Below are 19719 nucleotides of genomic sequence, written 5' to 3'. Positions count from 1 at the left end.
ATGCATCCTGAGTGAATTTCTTTATGAAGCATGTGTCCTCATACCTATGCCCACATTGAAGCAGGACTTCACACTTTGACAAGTGCCCGAGATAGCTCTCACTCCACAATGTCACATATATTAGGTTACAATAATCTTATGTCTTTATAATTCTATATCTTATATATTACAATTATATACATATATATGACATCCATTATATAATATTTTATGTATTATATATTATCTCTATATAATAGATATATATTTTTATGATATATATATTTTCATATATTGTATATTATATATACTATTATATAATATAAAATAATTATATATTATATCTGATATATAATATAGATATATAGTAGATGATATCTTATATATCAAATATAATATATTAACACATATGTTATATGATATATAAATATAATTATATAAGTATCTATAACATATAAATATGATATTTAAATAATATATAAATATATAATATATAAATATATTGGGTTATATTATATAACAGACATATATAATAGGTATTATATTTCACATATATGTGAGTGTATATATATATATATATATGTGTATCTATATGATTCATGAGAACAAAGGCAAAGGATGCCTGTCAGTCATCATACTGCAGAAACTGAATCATCCCCTTGGACATGTTTATTTTTTCTATTCATAGTCCTTTCTCTTCCCATCTCTTTAGTCAATCTACCTTTCCCTTCTTCATCACAGCCTAAAAAAAAACTGCTGCCTAGAACCATTCAGCTCTCTCTCTTATGTTTTCTACTGAGTAAAACTAAAGTTTAGGAGCTATCTGTACAGTAAGCTGAGTTCATTCTACCATGTACATGCAAGTGTGTCAGCAGACCCAGAAAGAGCATGTCATGTGCTTGCCATGACATTCACCTCTCCCCCTTATATAGACATGATAATGATCCATTTATGGGCACTTACGATGTGCTAGGCACTTCACTTTAGTGCTTCATGTGCATCATTGTTTTATACAATCTTCTAAGGTAGATATCATTATGCTCAGTTTCAGTTCACAAGTAAGACAGCTTCTAAGAGTAAACAGCACAACCTACGTTCTGAGTTGAAAAAAATAGGATATATGCCTGTGTCTGGCCCCAAAGCTTGGCCTGTCTGTAAAACCTCTATTGCTTCTGACAACAGGCATTGAGCAGATGGCTAGCGAGGGAGATGTTGGGGCACAGCCCAGGGTAGGGGAAAGTTCACCTACCTGTGAAAGGAGAAATCCCAACCTTGACTACATTTATAGAAGAACCAGGTACCAGAGGGACTCTCAAATCACAGACTCATAGAATTGGCAATAAATTTAGAGAATGTTTCTCAGGTACCATGAGGTACTTTCCCAAGACAACACAATTAATTAGTGACAAAACTAGAATAAGAACCCAGTCTTGTGAGTCCTTTTTTTCTCTTTTTTTTTTTTTTTTGAGACAGAGTTTTGCTCTTGTTGCCAGGCTGGAGTGCAATGGCATGATCTTGGCCCACTGCAACTTCCGCTTCCCAGGTTCAGACGATTCTCCTGCCTCAGCCTCCCAAGTAGCTGGGATTACAGGCATGTGCCACCTACATCCAGCTAATTTTTGTACTTTTAGTAGAGACGGGGTTTCACCATGTTGGTCAGGCTGGTCTCGAACTCCTGACCTCAGGTGATCCGCCCACCTTGGTCTCCCAAAGTGCTGGGATTGTCAACTACACTTATGTCTTCTGAGGTCATGAGAGGATACATGTTGCTCATCTAAGTCTTCTAAGTCTTATGTATTCTAAGTGTTGCCTCTGGGGAAATAAAACTTCATATTCCTCTCCCTGCTTCTGGAGAAAGTAAGGGGGGCAGGGTAGAGAAGAAAGGATAACACTTGAAATACATGAAGCTTTTTTTAGCAGAGCACATTAATAAATCTTAAGCTGTGTAAAGTGTGAATGAGGGAGGAGGTGGTAAGTGCTAGAGCTAAAATGCTCTTCATAATAATATCAGGATTTTTTTTTATCACAACTGGGAGACAGAGAAGCAGCAGGAGAGAAAGCTGAACAATGTCATGAGACTCTGAAATCTAAGTTGGTGGAAACGGAGAAGGGACTTTCAGAGGACCAGAAAAGCTAGTACTAAAGTTAGAATATTTTCTAAACAGCGCTGCAACATGAGCACATGATTACTTCAATATCCAGTAAAATCTACCACACATAGTTGTAGATATTTGCTTGTGCAAGTTGCTTCTTGTTGTCTCGTTGTTATGGTTTGAATGCATGTGTACTTTCAAATTTCATATATTGAAACCTATCACCAAGACAATGGAATTAGAAGGCAGGGTCTTTGGGAGGTGATTAATATCCTTAAAAAAGAGGCTGCAGAGAACATTTGTCTTTTTTTTTTTTTTCTTTTTCTTTTTTTTTTTTGCCTTTCTGCTCTTCCACCTTGTGAGGACACAGCAACAAGGTGCCCTCTTGGAAGCAGAAAGCAGCTCTCACCAGACATCAAATCTGCCAGCACATTGATCTTGGATTCCCCACCCTTCAGAACTGTGAGACATTTCTGTTGTTCATAACTTACCCTGTCTATGGTATTTTGTTATAGCAGGAGAAATGGACTAAGATACTCTTACAAGTGAATTTTGGAAGAAAGAAAGAGTCATGTCTGAACTTTAGGTCAGCGCTGGATCAGAGATAAATAGCCATTAGTTACAGAATGAAGTATTCAACAAATACTAGGAGAAAGTATTTGTAGAAATTTTCGGGGGAAAAAAACCCAACAGAACAGAACACAGAATGGGGGATGAAGAAAGGCAATCTTACAATCAAAGAGTGAGTGGCTTCTGCTGACATCTAGATTATAGAAGATTCTTCAACAGTGTTGTCTTCTTTCCCCTTCATTCTCTCAAAGGAGTCAATAGCTTTCCCACCACACAAGAGGCAAACCATGTGGAAGGTTATAGAATTCCACCAGATTTTAATTGTGAGGTTGTAGGGTAGGTAGGTGTTAATTTTTCTCCTAAAATTAGAATGATTTTCCCTGGGTTTTATTATTGGATTCTATGCTCTGTTGTAAGAATATTTTAATGCAAATGAACTAAAATTGTATAATTTTTTGCTGTCATCTTTCATCCAAAGCACATAAAATTCCTAAGTTTCACTCAAAGTTCTAGCAGTACATTGTAAATTTCTTAAAGTACTGTGGATAACTATAGAAAATGTTGTACTTCACTATGCTAAGAAAATATTTTTTAAACAAAATTTTCTGTTTATTCTATTTTTAGAAAATAATCAGTTAAATTGACTTTCTCACCTCTAGACACTTCTCGGAGAACCATGAAAACAAATTCAAGGCAGAATAGGGACCTTCCTTGAGTCCCTTTAATTCGTCATCTGCATCTGCGTCTCCATTCTGATGCAAGTAGATGGAAGTTTTGCCTTGGTCATTCCTAGCTGTTAATTGAAAACACTCTGTTATCTTTTCTAAAATCAAGTTACGTTCTTGAGATTGTATTTATTTTTAAAAAATTCTGAAACTCAATTTCTTACTAATTCATATTCGCTTTTTTAAAATGAACTTGTACCATATTCTCTGTAGAGTTAATATCTTGGTTGGAACCTTTCCACTCAAGAAATAAATGGTCCAGTGAAGAAAGTAATATGCCATTATCATCCTTATGCTTTGAAAATCTGTAGAATTTTGGAACTAGAAAAAACAACTGAGACAATTGAGTTCTAGAGAAGTTAAGTGACTTACCTTGGGTTACACAGACAACTAGTAATAGAAGGCAGAACACACAGTATCATAGAAACTTGGGTTTATGAGATTTTGAAGGGCAGTCCAGTCTCTCAAATATATTTTTAAAGAGAGGCTTGCACATAGTGAACATCTAACAAATAGAAATTAAATGAATGTAGAAATGGACATACTGACCAGCCTTGTAATTACTCAGCTTCTGCTTAGAAGCCATAAGGAAAACTCCCAATAAAAGCATTTTCTAAATTTGAAATATAACTGAATAAAAATCTTTCTGATAGAAGCAAAAAAAGAGCCAAGGGGGTAAGGAATAGGGTGTGTGTGTGTGTGTGTGTGTGTGTGTGTATGTGTGTGTGTAAATAAAACATTTTTTATTGTGGTAAAAAACGCATACAAAATTTTTCGTCTTAATCATTTTTAAGTGTGCAGCTCAGCAGCATTAAGTACATTCACACTTTTGTGTAACTATCACTGCCATCCATCTCCAGAACTCTTTTTATCTTGCAAAGCTGAAACTCTGTACCCATTAAACAATAACACCCCATTTCCCTTTCTCCCAGTCCCTGGAAAACACTAATCAACTTTCTGTCTATGAATTTGACTACTTTAGGTACCTCAGATAAATGGAGTTACACAGTATTGGTCTTTTCATGATTGGCTTATTTCACTTTATATGTCTTCAAGGTTCATCCACATTGCGGCATACAACAAGATTCCCTTTCTTTTTAAGACTGAATGATTAATCTATTAATTCCACATTTTAGCTATTGTGAATAATGTTGCTATGAACGTGAGGGTACAGATATCTCTTCAAGATTTTGCATTCAATTCTGGCTAAATATCCAGAAGGAGAATTGTTGAATCACATGATAATTCTGTTTTGAATTTTTTAAGGAACTACCACACTGTTTTCCACACGGTACCTGCCCCACTTTACATTTTGACCAATAGTGCACAAGAGTTCCAATATCTCCACACCTTCATCAACGTATGTTTTTTGTATTTTTGATAGTAGTCATCCTAATGGGTGTAAGGTGATATCTCACTATGTTTTTTATTTTCACTTTTCTAATAATTAATGATGTTTGGCATCCTTTCATGTGCTTACTGACCATTTGTTTGTATCGTCTTTGGAGCAATGTCTGTTAATTTGCCTATTTTTAATCAAGTTGTTTGTTGTTATTGTTGAGTTCTCTCTATATTCAGGATATTAATCCCTTATCAGACATATACTTTGCAAATATTTTCTCTCGTTTTGTGGGTTGCCTTTTTCCTCTGTTAATTAAGACTTTTGAGGCCAAAAGTTTTTAATTTTTATGAAGATCAATTTGCTGTTGTTTTTGTTTTGTTGCTTAGGCCTTTGGCGTTATATCTAAAAAATTGCCAAACCCAGTGTTATAAAGACTTTGTCCTGTGTCATCTTTTATGTTTAGGCTTTTGATCCATTTTGAGTTAATTTTTGCATACAGTGTTTTGTAGTCATATAGTTTTCCCAGGACTCTATGTTGAAAATACTAACCTTTCCCCCATTGAATTGTCTTGGCACCCTTATCAAAAGTCATTTGACCATATATGTGAGGATTTATTTCTGGGCTCTCTATTCTGTTCCATTGGCCTATATGTCTGTCTTTATGCCAGCACCACTCTGGTTTGATTACTATGGCTTTTTAGTAAGTTTTGAAATCAGGAAGTATAAGCCTCCCACTTTCTTTTTAAAGATTATTTTAGCTATTTATCATCTCTTAAGATTCCATGTAAATTTTAGGATAAGCTTTTCTCTTTCTGCCCAAAAAAAAGTCATTGGGATTTTGATAGGGATTGTATTGAATTTGTATACCACTTTGGGTAACATTGACATCTTATCAATTATAAGTCTTTTAATCTGTGAATGTAAAATGTCTTTCTATTTATTTATTCTTTAATTTATTTCAGCAATGTTTCATAATTTTCTCTCTCTTTTACTTCCTAGGTTAATACTTAAGCATTTTATAATTTTTGAAGCTATTGTAAATGAAATTTTATTAATTTCCTCTTCAGATTGTTTATTGTTAGTGTGTAGAAATGCAAGTGATTTTTGTTTATTTTGTTTCCTGCTACTTTGCTGAATTCATTTCTTATTTTAACAATTTTATTAGGTGAAATCTTTCGAGTTTTCCACGTATAAAATCATGCCATCTGTAAACAGAGATACTTTTACTTCTTCCTTTCCAATTTAAATGTCTTTTTACTTCTTTTTCTTGCCTTATTGCTCTGGCTAGAACTTCCAGTACTATGTTGAATAGAAATGGCAAACATAGGCATCCTTTCCTTGTTTCTGATCTAAGAGGAAAAGCTTTTAGTCTTTCACCATTGAGTATGATGTTTGCTGTGAGTTTTTTCAAATATGATTTTTATTATGTTGAGGTAGTTTTGTTGTATTTCTAGTTTGTTGTTTTTAAAATCACAAAATGGTGTTAAATTTTGTTAAAGGCCCTTTCTGCGTCAATTGAGATAACTATGTAATTTTTCCTTTATTCTGTTAATGTGGTATATTACATTGATCAATTTTCACATGTTGGACCATCCTTGCATTCCAGGAATAAATTCCATTTGATCATGGTGTATAATCTCTTTAGTATGCTGTTAAATTTAGTTTGCTAGTATTTTGTTAAAGATTTTGCATTGATGTTCATAAAGGATATTGCTTTGTAGTTTTCTTTTCTTGCAGTGTTTTTGTCTGGCTTTTGTATCAGGACAATGCTGGCCTCATAGAATTAGTTAGGATGTAATTCCTCCTATACGATATTTTTCAAAAGTTTGAGAATTGGTATTACTTCTTCTCTAAATGTTTGGTACATTTCCCCAGTGATGCCATCAGGCCCAGGGTTTTCTTTATTGGGATTTTTTATTGCTAAGTCAGTCTTCTTACTAGTTATAGGCATATTCGGGTTTTCTAATTCTTCATGCTTCAGTCTTGGTAGGTTTTGTGTTTCTAAGAATTTATAAATTTCTTCCAGGTTATTTAATGTGTTAAAATTATTCATAGTACTCTCTTATAATCCTTTTAATTTCTGTAACATCAATAATAATACTTTAATTTCTGATTTTAGTAATTTGAGTCTTCTTTTTCTTAGTTTATCTAGCCAAAGGTTTGTCAGTTTGTTGATACTTTTGAAGAACCAACTTTTGGTTATGCTAATTTTCTCTATTATTAAAAAAATTTTCTGCTCTAATCTTTATTATTTGTTTCTTCCTGCTAGCTTTGGGTTCAGTGTGTTATTTTCTTACTTTCTTAAATTATTATAGATTTAAATTGTTTATTTGAGATTTTTCTCAAATGTAAGTGTTTATATCTACAAATTTCCCCCTCAGCACTGTTTTTGCTGCATTCAATAAGTTTTGGTATGTTGTGTTTTCATTTTCATTTGTCTCAAGATATTTTCTAATTTCCCTTGTAATTTCTTCTTGGATGCATTGGTTAAGTGTGTTTTTCCACAAATTCATGAATTTTCCAATTTTTCTCTCTGTTATTTATTTCTTCCTTCATCCCACTATAGTTAGGAAAGAGGCTCTCTTAACACATTCGTGCTGCTATAACAGAATACCACAGACTGGGTAATTTACAAAGAATGGTTTTGGAAGGTGGGAAGTCCAATATCAGGTGCCAGAATCTTATGAATGTCTTCTTGCTACATTCTAACATTGTGGAAGAGGGAAGCACAAAAGGTGGATGAACACTGTCCTCACACGGCGTAAGAGCAGAAGAAAACCCACTCCTGCGTGCCATTTTTGTAACAGCATTTTGTAACGGCATGAGGGGAGAGTTCTCCCAAAAGCCCCACTTCTCAACACGGCCACAAGTTCCTAACACATAAATTTGGAGAACATATTCAGACCATAGAAGATACTTTATATTATATCTCTATTTTTAAATCTATTGAGACTTAATTTCTGATCTATCATAGGTCTCTCCTGAAGAATGTTCCATATGAACCTGAGAAGAAGGTTAATTCTGCTGTTGTTGAATAAAGTGCTCTGTATATGTCTGTTAGATCTGGTTGCTAATTGTGTTGTACAAGTCTTCTATTTTCTTATTCATCTTCTATCTGGTTGTTCTATCCATTATTGACAGTGAGCTATTAAAGTCTTCAACCATTATTGTAAATCTACTTCTCCCTCCAATTCTGTTTTTGTTTCATATATTTTGATGGTCTGTTAGTAGGCGTAAAATTATTGTATCTTTTTGCTGTATAGAAATTTCTATTAAAATATAATGTCCTTCTTTGTTCCTTGTAATTGTTTTAATCTGAAGTCAATTTTGCCAGATATAAGTATAGCCACTCCTGCTCTCTTGTGGTCACAAGTTGCATGGACTATCTTTTCCCATCATTTTACTGTTAACCTATTCATATCTCTGGATCTAAAGTGAATCACTTGATGATAGCATATAGTTGGATCATGTGTGGGTTTTTTTTTAATTTATTCTGCCAATCTCTGTCTTTTCATTGGATAATTTAATCTATTTATATTTAAAGCACTTACTGATAACAATAAACTGATTTTAGTCATTTTGCTATATTTTTCTATATACCTTATAGCTTTTTTCACCCTCATTTCCTGCATTACTGTCTTCTTTTGTGTCTAGTTGATTTTTATATTGAAATGCTGTAATTTCCTTCTAATTTCCTTTTGTATATATTCTATAGCCATTTTTATGATTGCTGTGGGGATTACATTTAACATCCTCAAGTTATAATGCTCTCATTTGAATTTATATCAGCCTAACTTTACTAACATACAAAACCTCTGCTCCTATACAGCTCCATCCTCACATCCTTTCAGTTATTGATGCACTGAATAACTGTATTGATGAATAAATGTATTGATGCAATTATATCTTTATACATTGTGTGTCCAAAAGCATAATTGTTTTATGCATCAATTTTATAAACTACATAAAAAACAAAATGTGGAACTACAAATCAAAGTTTCCATAATACTAGCTTTTAGACTAGTAATTTTTTAAAATGTTAGTCTCTTAAATCATGTAGAAAACAAAAAGTAGAGTTACAAACCAAAGTTAAGATAATACTAACTTTTATAATTGCCCAGATATTTACCTTTACTGAGATCTTTGTTTCTCCGTACAGCTTCCAGTTACTGTCTTGAATATTCTCAAGTGCACATGGAACATTTCATTTCAACCTGCAGGACTCCTTTTAGTTTTTCTTGTGGGACATGTCTAGTGGTAATGAATTCTCTCAGCTTTTGTTTATCTGGAAACATCTTCATTTCTCTCTCACTTTTGAAGAACAGTTTTAAATGTTTCTGAAGGACTTTGGCTTCTCATGGTTTGATTATAATGTGTCTCAGTGTGGGTCTCTTTGAGTTCTACTAGTAACATTTTTGAGCTTGATAAATGTTTACATTTATGTCTTTTATCAAATTTGGAAAGTTTCCAGCTATTCTTTCTCTGAATATTCTCTGCTTATCTTTCTCTCCTTCTAGGACTTCCACAACATGTATGCTGGTCTGATGGTGTCCCACAGATCCCTTAGGACCTTTTCACTTTTCTTCCAATAGTCTTATCTTCAAGTTCCTTGATTATTTCTTAGGCTTGCTCAAATCTGTTTTTGAATCCCTTCAATACATTTTTTATTTCATCCAATCTTTGACAAACCTGACAAAAAACAAGCAATGGGGAAAGGACTCCCTATTCAATAAATGGTGCTGGGATAACTGGCTAGCCATATGCAGAAGATTGAAACTGAACCCCTTGCTTATACCATGTACAAAAACCAACTTAAGATGGATTAAAGACTTAAATGTAAAACCCAAATATATATATATATATATATATATATATATATATAAACAAACCTGGAAAACAACCTAGGCAATAGTATTTTGGCCATAGGAACTGGCAAAGATTTCATGATGAAGACTCCAAAAGCCATTGCAGCAAAAGCAAAACTTGACAAATGGGATTTAAGTAAAGAGTTTCTGCACATCAAAAAAAACTATCAATAAACAGACAGCCTACAGAATGGGAGAAATTATTTGCAAACTATGCATCTGACAAAGGTCTAATATCCAGCATCTACGAAGAACTTAAACAAATTTACAAGAAAAAAACAACTTCATTAAAAAGTGGGCAAAGGACATGAACAGATACTTTTTTAAAGAAGACATACATGCGGCCAACAAGTATATTTTTTAAAAGTTCATTATCACTGATCATTAGAGAAATGCAAATCAAAACCACAGTAAAGTACCATCTCACACCAGTCAGAATGGTTATTATTAAAAGTCAAAAAATAACAGATGCTGCAGAGGTTGTAAAGGAAAAGGAACTTATACACTAGTGGTGGGAGTGTAAATTAGTTCAGCCATTGTGGAAATCAGAGTGGTGATTCCTCAAAGAACTAAAAACAAAACTATCATTTGACCCAGAAATCCCATTACTGGGTATATACCCAAAGAAATATAAATCATTCTATCATAAGGACACATGCACGTATATGTTCACTGCAGTACTATTCACAATAGCAAAGACATGGAATCAATCTAAATGCCTATCAATGGTAGATTAGATTTTTAAGATGTGGTATATAAACACTGTGGAATATTATGCAGCCATAAAAAAGAACTAGGCCTTGTTCTTCGGAGGAACATGGATGGAGTTAGAGGCCATTATCCTTGGCAAACTAACATAAGAACAGAAACCCAGATATTGATTGTTCTCACTTATAAGTGGGAGCTAAATTATGAGAACAGATAGACACAAAAGAGGGGAACATCAGACACTGGGGACTACCTGAGAATGGAGGATGGGAAGAGGGAGAGGAGCAGAAAAAAATAACCATTTTGTACTAGGTTTATTACCTGGGTGATAAAATAATCTGTACAACAAACCACAATGAGACGAATTTACCTATATAACAAACTTGTACATGTGCCCCTGAACCTAAAATAGAAGTGTTTTAAGAATTAAAGTATTTACATTTCAGCTATGATACTTTTTAGCTCCAAAATTTTTTAGTTTTTGTTTTACATTTTCTATTTATCAATATTTTCATTCTGTTCATACATTGTTGTGTTTACTTTTCCTAGATCTTCTTTTAAGTCCTTGAGCATCTTTATCAGAGTTGCTTTAAAGTATTTGTCTAGCAAGTTCACCATCTGGATTTTCTTGGGGTTTCTTTTTTTAAAAAATAGGAGCTACATTTTCCCATTTTTTAATATGCTTGGTGATGTTTTTTGTTGAAAAATGAACATCTGGATTATAATGAAGTAATTCTGAAAAGAAGTTTCTCCTCCTTTCCCAGGGTTTGCTAATTTGGGTTTTTTTTTCTTATTATTTTATTTTTGATTGTTATAGACTGTCTGCGAGGGATGAGCCTGAGGTGTTAGCGTTTTCTCAGGTCTTTTGAGCCTGCACCTGTCCCTAGGCATGACAGTAACTCTCTGAATTTCTCTGTATATGTGGTTACTTTTGAATGTCTCAGATTTTAAGTATCTGGCTCCCCAAACCAGATTACAATGAAGGGACAGCACATTGAGGGTAGAATATCAAAAGAGTGTTGACCCTTTAAATCCTCTGAAAGTTGATTCATCTTTGAGGGAGAGCCTTGCAATGGAGTGGGGAGGGTGTAACAATGGCTGCCTACGTATGTGTCTGCATCTCCAAGATCGAAAATAGCAATCATGGATCAGATCATAGATCCTCAATTTATGAAGGGCAGGACTTTGAGGCTTACCTGGCTCCCACAATGGGTATGGAGGTGTTGCCTGCCCTTGGGGTGGAGCGTGGAAGATGGGTAGCTGCTTCTCTGCTAAAAGCTGAACTTACCCACAGTTTGTCATCCAAACCTTCCCCTGGAAGTTGTAAGCCTTCAAATAGATTCTAAAGTTCCAGAAGTTAGATCAGATAGGTTTTGCCAGTGCAGTTGTTGTCTGGGTAGGAAGACAGATTCCTGGTGCTTCCTGCTCTACCATCTTCCCAGAATCCTCAACATAATTCAGTTTTATAAAACTGGGGAACCAACCCTAACCCAAAAAAAGAATTTTAACCTCTCCTCCATTGAGTCTTCCTCTGCAGAGCAGAGGATCCACTGTGGGTGTCCCTGTGGCCCAGTTGGAAGGTGAGGGAAGTAATACAGTGACAGAGAGGGAGAAGTCTACAGTGAAAGAGTAGTGACCCCAGAGAAAAGAGCCCAAGAGGCTCCCAGGCCACCATTAACAGGCTTCCAAATTAAAACAGTGTTCAGTTAAAAAGGATAATGCAAGACCCGGCTAAGGGAGTAAGGAGCTAGAGAAGGAGAAGCATGACAAGATTTTCCAGTGGCTAGTAGGAAACAAGGCTCAAATATTCCCTGAGCTGGAGTCTCACTATTCTCATGGCTTTTTACCTGGTGCCCCTACCCTCAGATATGGATGTAAGGAAAGAGTTTTAAAAGATTATGCTAAAAGGATACTAAATATACGACTTGATAGTCATTGCAATTAGTTGCGCTCTTGATTCAACCTCTCATTCTAGCTGCTTGATAATCTCTGGGATCCTACATCTGCACTTATAGTGTCAGCCGGTCCACACAGCTTGCTGTCACACTTCAGTTCCATAAATGGCTGCCTACAGAGGAAAGCTTCACATGTGCCTAAAAACTCCCTCCAGATCGTCATCAGCCCGTATTCAATCACAAGAAGGTCTTTCAATCTGAAACTCCAGATATATTAATATCTACAGCTGTACAAGCCAGCCCAGTTCTGGGAAGGAAGGAAGGAAGGGAATGTGTGAAGACAAGAGTGAGTGGTGGGTGGGGAGGACTGTTCTGTATATGTTCCTATCACTTTAGTAGCTCATCAAACAGAGCAAACGTCAGCACTTCTTGATTTGGTTTTGACTACCCCAAATTTCTACAATTACAGATTCTTGTTTTAAGTCCTGGTAAAACCTTTTCCCTTGGGGCTAGGGAAATGTGCAAAGGAAAGAATAATACTGGAAGAGTGATTTGTTAGGTGTTCAATGGTGCTACATCTTTATAAGCAACAGCTCTCCCTACCTCCACCTATTTGTGCCCTCCCAACGCCCACATACCAGCCAATCTGGAAATGAGGAAAAACACTACAAAAGAGGAGAAGCAGACTCAGCCCCTCTTTAGGGACCTTGGTGCCAGCTACAAAGGAAAGGCCACTAGAGAGGTAAAAAAAAATCTTTCTCCTAACTTTGCCATCCACTCCCCCATCATGCTCTTAAGACTTAAAGCCACAAGTCAACAGAGCTTCTCCACATTGTTCTTTTTCCCTTTTCATTCGGATTCCAAAATAATCAGAGAAACTCCACATCACCTTCTCACTCCACAGGAGATGAACCATGCAGTTTGGTAAAATTCTTTTGCATCCTGCAATCAGATTTCTATTTCTCCTCTTTTCCTCTGATTTAGCTTTCATTTCTTGGACAATAATGGTTAGAAAGTTGCCTCAGTAACAAGCCTTGGCATTTCTCACAAAGTCCAAATTGGTAACTTCCACTGAAGAGCCCAGTGGCTAATCCCAAATGTGCTCTCTAATTTATGCTCTGTCTGATCCAAAACTGCTCTGTGAATTTCCCACTGTCATGTTCCTGCAGTTCAGTCAGTCATTTTGTAGAAGCACATGATCCTTAGGATCCCAGCAGTATATGGCACTGCTGCAAAAAATATTTTTATCTCTGGCTGCTCCGTGATGACTCAGAAAATATATAAGACATAGATGAGAAGATAACAAAATTGTGTTTCCAGAGGTATATTATAGTGGCCTGTTATGCAATCCCCTCCAAAAAAGAAAAAAGACCTGTATTCACTTTATCCACACGATGGTGCTAGCCTCAAAAAAATTGCCCTTCTCAGTCTTGCAAGAAAAATGAAAACAGTTCCCCTTTCCTCTCATTAATGGCAAAGCTGTATACTGTAGCCAAGGCATCACTTTTCTAGGGGGACGTTAATTCTGTAAGTAAGCACCTAAAATAGATGGGTTCATCCTAATCCCCTTCCCCACCCCACTTCCCAGGGAGATAAAACAGAACAAAATCACTGTTCTTTTCAACTCACTGATTCAATCATTTTAGCAACCCTGGGGCGTAAGAGTGATTCATGCTGGGCTTTTGGATGTATGCAATCTTGGCACAGACCCTTACTATGCCTCAGAGGGAGCTGAGTGACTTGGGAGTGTGTGGGGGAGCGCTAGTCAACCAGCAGTCTAAGGCTCCTCATTGGGTTCTAATAAGTGCTGCTGGGAATGAAAGAAGATGGGAGCACCAGACATTTCACTGGGGTCACTGAATGAAAAAAGTGGATTCAACGTGGGCGGCTTCCAGGCTAATGGGCAAAGAAAACTAGGAAGTCTGTTTTGGGCTTCTCCACTCAAAATTATGCTCTCCACCTGTCTAATGACCAAGTTTCACCAGCCGCCTCTTCTTTTTATGGAATTTAAATCTTTCACTTAAATGTTTTAAAAGCTCAGGGTAATCTTGTTAGGCATGCTAAATAGTGCTTAGGTAACATTAAGATGCCAAATGGAACCAATTACCAGGTGTATAAACAAACAATTTTTAAAAGCCTGAAACCTGTCAAAACCAAAAAGGACTCTCAACTTTAGAAAGGGAGAAGCAACTGAAGCTCTTTAATGGCTCCAAGCAAGCCCTTACCTGAAGCTGATACTAATAACAATGATAGCCATGAGCAGTGATATGGGTCCAAAATGTCTTCAGATCTGGCCCTGGACACTGGCAGCTTGATGACGCCTGTGATTTGGGAACTAGCACAAGGCACCACTTACCGTTACACCCAAACATCCCCCTCTGGCCTGCCATGTACTTTTGACGCTTTTACATGTTTAAACCCTCCAACTTTAGACCAGCTGCTAAGAATATTATTTCTATAACTTCTATCGTAAAGTATACATTCTAACTGAGAAGGAAGAAACGACTGAAGGAAAAAATTCTTATTAGGATGAATGAATTCATTAGATTCGCTCATTTATCAGAAATAACAAGGAGGTGGAACGTGAGGAGATGGCATGTAGGAGAACTAAATGTCAACAAAGAACAAACAGTTTGACAGTCATAAGTTCTGGGAGAAAAATGACCTGGGAGACGGCAACAATGAGTTTGAAAGGACTTTTCTATTTATCACAGATCAGACATAAAAATGATGATTCACATGTTCAAAAAAATTTACAGACGCACTCACTTTAGCTCACACCGTGTTTTCTGTTTTGATGTGCAGTTGTTGCAAATATTTTAAATTCTGAAAATGTCATTTAAAGCCCAGATATAGGGCTTCTCTTTAAAAAGTAAAAAGGTTTTTTTCCTATAAGTTCGATTGGTTTAATTTTTAACTCCCAAAATAAGTGAAAATGTGGTTGTCTTTCTCTATTTGTCTTATTTCACTTAATGTCTTTGAGTTTCACCCATGTTGTTAAAAATGACAGGATCTCATTCTTTTAATGGCTGAATAGTACTCCATAGTATATATGTATCACACTTTCTTTATCAGTTTGTCTGTGGATGGACACCTAGGCTGCTTCCAAATCTTGGCTATTGTGAAAAGTGTTCAATAAACATAAGAGTGTAGACATTTCTTCAATACACTCATTCCTTTTCTTTTTGGTATATACCTAGCAGTGGGATTACTGGGTCATATGGTAATTCTATTTTTAGTGTTTTGAGAAACTTCCAAACTGTTCTCCATAGTGGATATACTAATATACATTCCCACCAACAGTGTACAAGGGTTCTTTTTTCTCCATATCGTCGCCAGCATTTGTTATTGTCTGTCATTTGGATAACAGGGGTGAGATTATATTCTATCGTAGTTTTGATTTGCAGTTCTCTGATGATCAGTTATGTTGAGTACATTTTCATATGCCTGTTTGCCATTTGTACGTCTTCTTTTAAGAAATGTTTATTCATATATTTTGCCCATTTTTAATTGGATTGTTAAAATGTTTTCCTATAGAGTTGTTTGAGCTCCTTATATATTCCAGCTGTTAGTCGCTTGTCACATGAGTAGTTTGCAAATGTTTTCCCCCATTCTGTAGGTTGTCTCTTCACTTTGTTGAATTTTTCCTTTGCTCTGTAGAAGCTTTTTAACTTGATGTGATCCCATTTGTCCACTTTTGCTTTAGTTGCATGTGCTTGTGAGATATTACTCAAGAAATTTTTGCCCAGACAAATGTCCTGGAGAGTTCCCTGATGTTTTCTTTTAGTAGTTTCATAGTTTGGGGTTTTAGATTTAAGATTTAATCCATTTTGATTTGATTTTTGCATATAGCAAGAGATAGGGATCTAGTTTTATTCTTCTGAATATGGATATCCAGTTTTTCCAGCACCATTTATGAAAAGACTGTCTCTTCCCCCGTGTATGTTCTTGGCACCTTTGTCAAAAATGAGTTCACTGTAGAGGTATGGATATATTTCTGGGTTCTCTATTTGGTTCCATTGCTCTGTGTGTCTGTTTTTATGCCAGTATCATACAGTTTTGGTTACTATAGCTCTAATTTGAAGTCAAGCAATCGGATTCCTCCAGTTTTGTTCTTTTTGCTCAGGATGGCTTTGACCATTCTGGGTCTTTTGTGGTTCCATACAAATTTTAGGATTTTTTTTTTTTTTTTCCTGTGGTGAATGTCATTGGTATTTTGATAGAGATTGCATTCAATCTGTAGATTGCTTTAGGTAGTATGGACATTTTAACAATATTGATTCTTCCAATCCATGAACATGGAATACCTTTCTATTTTTTTGTGTCCTCTTCAATTTAATCAGTATTGTACAGTTTTTTGTTTTTTTGTGTGTGTGTGTTTTTTTTAGATGGAGTTTTGCTGTTGTTGCCCAGACTGGAGTGCAATGGTGTGATCTCAGCTCACCGCAACCTCCACCTACCAGGTTCAAGTGATTCTCCTGTCTCAAGCTCCCTAGTACCTGGAATTACAGGCATGCACCACCACGCCCAGCTAATTTTGTATTTTTAGTAGAGACAGGGTTTCTCCATGTTGGTCAGGCTGGTCTTGACCTCAGGTGATCTGCCTGCCTCGGCCTTGCAAAGTGCTGGAATTACACACATGAGCCACCATGCCCAACCCAATCAGTATTGTATAGTTTTCATTATTAAGATCTTTCACTTCTGTGGTTAAGTTTATATTTAGGTATTTTATTTATAGCTATTGTAAATGGGATTGTTTTCTTGATTTCCTTTTCAGATTGTTCACTGTTGGCATATAGAGATGTTACTGATTCTTGTATGTTGATTTTGTAGTCTGTACTTTTAATGAATTTGTTCCAGTTCTAATAGATTTTTTAGGTTTTTCCAAATATGAGATTACATCATCCACAAACAAGCAGAATTTGACTTCTTCCTTCGAATTTGCAGGCCCTTTTCTTTCTTTCTCTTGTCTGATGGCTCTAACTAGGAACTTCTAGTACTATGTTGAATAACAATAGTGAATGCGACATCCTTGTCATGTTCCAGATCTTAGAGGAAGATTTCAGTTTTTCCTCATTCAGTGTTATACTAGCTGTGGATCTATCACATACAGCTTTTATTGTGTTGAGGTATTTTCTTCTATACCCAGTTTTTTTTAAGGTCTTTTTCATAAAGGGATGTTGAATTTTATCAAATGCTTTTTCAGCATCAATTGAAATGATCATGACTTTGTCCTTCATTCTGTTGATATAATGTATCATGCTGATTGATTTGCATATGTTGAATCATCTTTGCATCCCTGGGATAAATCCCACTTGGTCGTAATGAATGATCTGTCTAATGTGTTATTGAATTTGGTTGGCTACTATTTTGCTGAGGATTTTTACATCACTGTTCATCAGTGATATTGGCCTGTAGTTTTCTTTTTTTGATGTGTCTTTAATTTTGGTATCAGGGTAATACTGGCCTTGTAGAATGATTTTGGAAGTATTCCCACCTCCTCAATTTTTCAGAATAGTTTGAGTAGAATTGGTTTTAAATGCTTGGTAGAATTCAGCAATGATGGCATCAGGTCCAAGACTTTTCTTTGCTGGAAGATTTTTGATTATGGTTTTGATCTTGTTACTTGTTATTGGTCTGTTCAGGTATTGAATTTCTTCATGATTCAATCTGGGTAGGTTGTATTTGTCTAAGAATTTACCCATTTCTTCTAGGTTTTCCAATTTATTGGCATAAAGTTGCTCATGGTAGCCTGTAATTATCCTTTGAATTTCTGTGGTATTGGTTGTAATGTGTCCTTTTTCATCTCAGAATTTTTTTTTATTAGGGTCTTCTCTCTTTTTTTCTTAGTCTGGCTATAAGTTTCTTGGTTTTGTTTAACTTTTCAAAAAACAAACTTTTCATTTCATTGATCTTATATGTATTTTTATTTAAATTTCATTAGTTTCTGTTAAGATTTTTATTACTTCTTTTCTTATACTAATTTTGAATTTGATTTGCTCTTGTTTTTCCAGTTCTTTAAGATGTATAATTGTGTTAGTTATTTGAAGTTTTTCTACTTTTCTGATGAAGGTGCCTATTGTCATATCCTTTCCTCTTAGTACTGCTTTTGCTGTATCCCAAAAGTTTTATGTTGTGTTTCCATTATCATATGTTTCAAGAAATCTTTCAGTTTCCTTCTTAATTTCTTCATTGACTCGCTGGTCATTCAGGAGCATATTGTTTACCAGTGTTTGTAAAGTTTCCAACATTCCTTTTGTTATTGTTTTCTAGTTTTATTCCATTGTAGTTAGAGAAGATACTTGATATTATTTCAATTTTTTTTAATTTTTAAGACATTCTGTGGCCTAACATATGGCCTATCCTTGAAAATAATTCATATGCTGAGTAAAAGAATGTGTATTCTGTAGCCATTGGATGAAATGTCCTGTAAATATCTATTAGGTGCACTTGGTCTATAGTGCAAATTAAGTCAGATATTTCTTTGTTGATTTTCTGTCTAGGAGATATGTCCAATGTTGAAAGTTGGATGTTAAAGTCTCTGGCTATTATTGTATTGGGGTCTATCTCTCTCTTTAGCTCTAATGATATTTGTTATATATATATCTGGGTGCCCCAGTGTATTAAATTTAAATACATTTAAATTTCTTACATATCCTCTTGCTGCATTGACCCCTTCATCAATATATAGTGACCTTCTTTGTCTCTTCTCATAGTTTTTGTCTTGAAATCTATTTTGTATGATATAAGTATGGCTACTCCTGCTCATTTCATTTCCATTTGCATGGAATATAATTGTCCATCCCTTTATGTTCAGTCTACATCACTTTATAGGTGATGAGCATTTTTTATAGGCAAGAGATCATTGGATTTTTTTTAATGAATTAGCCACTCTATGTCTTTTGGTTGGAGACTTTAGTCCATTTACATTCAATGTTATTATTGATAAGTAAAGACTTACTCCTGTCATTTTAAAATTTGTATCCTGATTGTTTTGTGGTCTTCTCTTCCTTCTTTCCTGTCTTCCTTTTCATGAAGGCAATTTTCTCTGGTGGTATGTTTCAATTTCTTGCTTTTTATTTTGTGTATATCTGTTGCATGTTTTTTGATTTGAGGTTACCATGAAGCTTACAAATATCTTATAACTCCTTATTTTAGACTAAGTGCAACTTAACACTGATTGCTTAAACAAACTAACAAGCAAGCAAAGAGAACACTCATACAAACTCTACACTTTAAATTCATCCCCCACTTTTTAACTTTTTGTTGTTCCAATTGTATCTTATTATATTGTCTATGTTTTGAAAAATTGTTGTAGTTACTATTTTTGATAGGTTCATCTTTTAGTATTTGTACTCAAGATATGAGTAGTTTACACACCACAATTATAGTGTTATAATTTTCTGTGTCTTTCTGTGTACCCACTATTACTAGTGAGTTTTGTACCTTCAGATGATTTCCTAATGCTCACTAATGTCCTTTTCTTTCAGACCAAAGAACTGGCTTTAGAATTTCTTGTAGGACAGGTCTAGTATTGATGAA

At 35.2% G+C, this 19719-nt stretch overlaps 1 protein-coding gene across 3 annotated transcripts in view; it reads left to right on the top strand.

The window, feature by feature from the left end:
- LOC105492607 (transmembrane and coiled-coil domains 5A) overlaps positions 1 to 19719 on the top strand; it is an 87384-nt gene that overhangs the window by 48651 nt on the left and 19014 nt on the right. Inside the window, exon 11 of one of the 3 annotated variants that reach the window (XM_071067123.1) lies at positions 3302 to 3359. The exons of the other annotated variants lie outside the window; for them this stretch is intronic. Coding sequence (XP_070923224.1) covers positions 3302 to 3344 — 43 coding nt within the window. The 3' untranslated portion in view covers positions 3345 to 3359. Of the gene's footprint in view, positions 1 to 3301; positions 3360 to 19719 lie in introns of those variants that run through there. 3 annotated transcript variants of the gene reach the window in all.

Source organism: Macaca nemestrina, chromosome 7 (genome assembly GCF_043159975.1).
Source record: "Macaca nemestrina isolate mMacNem1 chromosome 7, mMacNem.hap1, whole genome shotgun sequence".
Taxonomy (NCBI): Eukaryota; Metazoa; Chordata; class Mammalia; order Primates; family Cercopithecidae; genus Macaca; species Macaca nemestrina.
The sequence above is the reverse complement of the archived record's forward strand: the minus strand, read 5'-3'. Positions and strand labels throughout refer to the sequence as shown.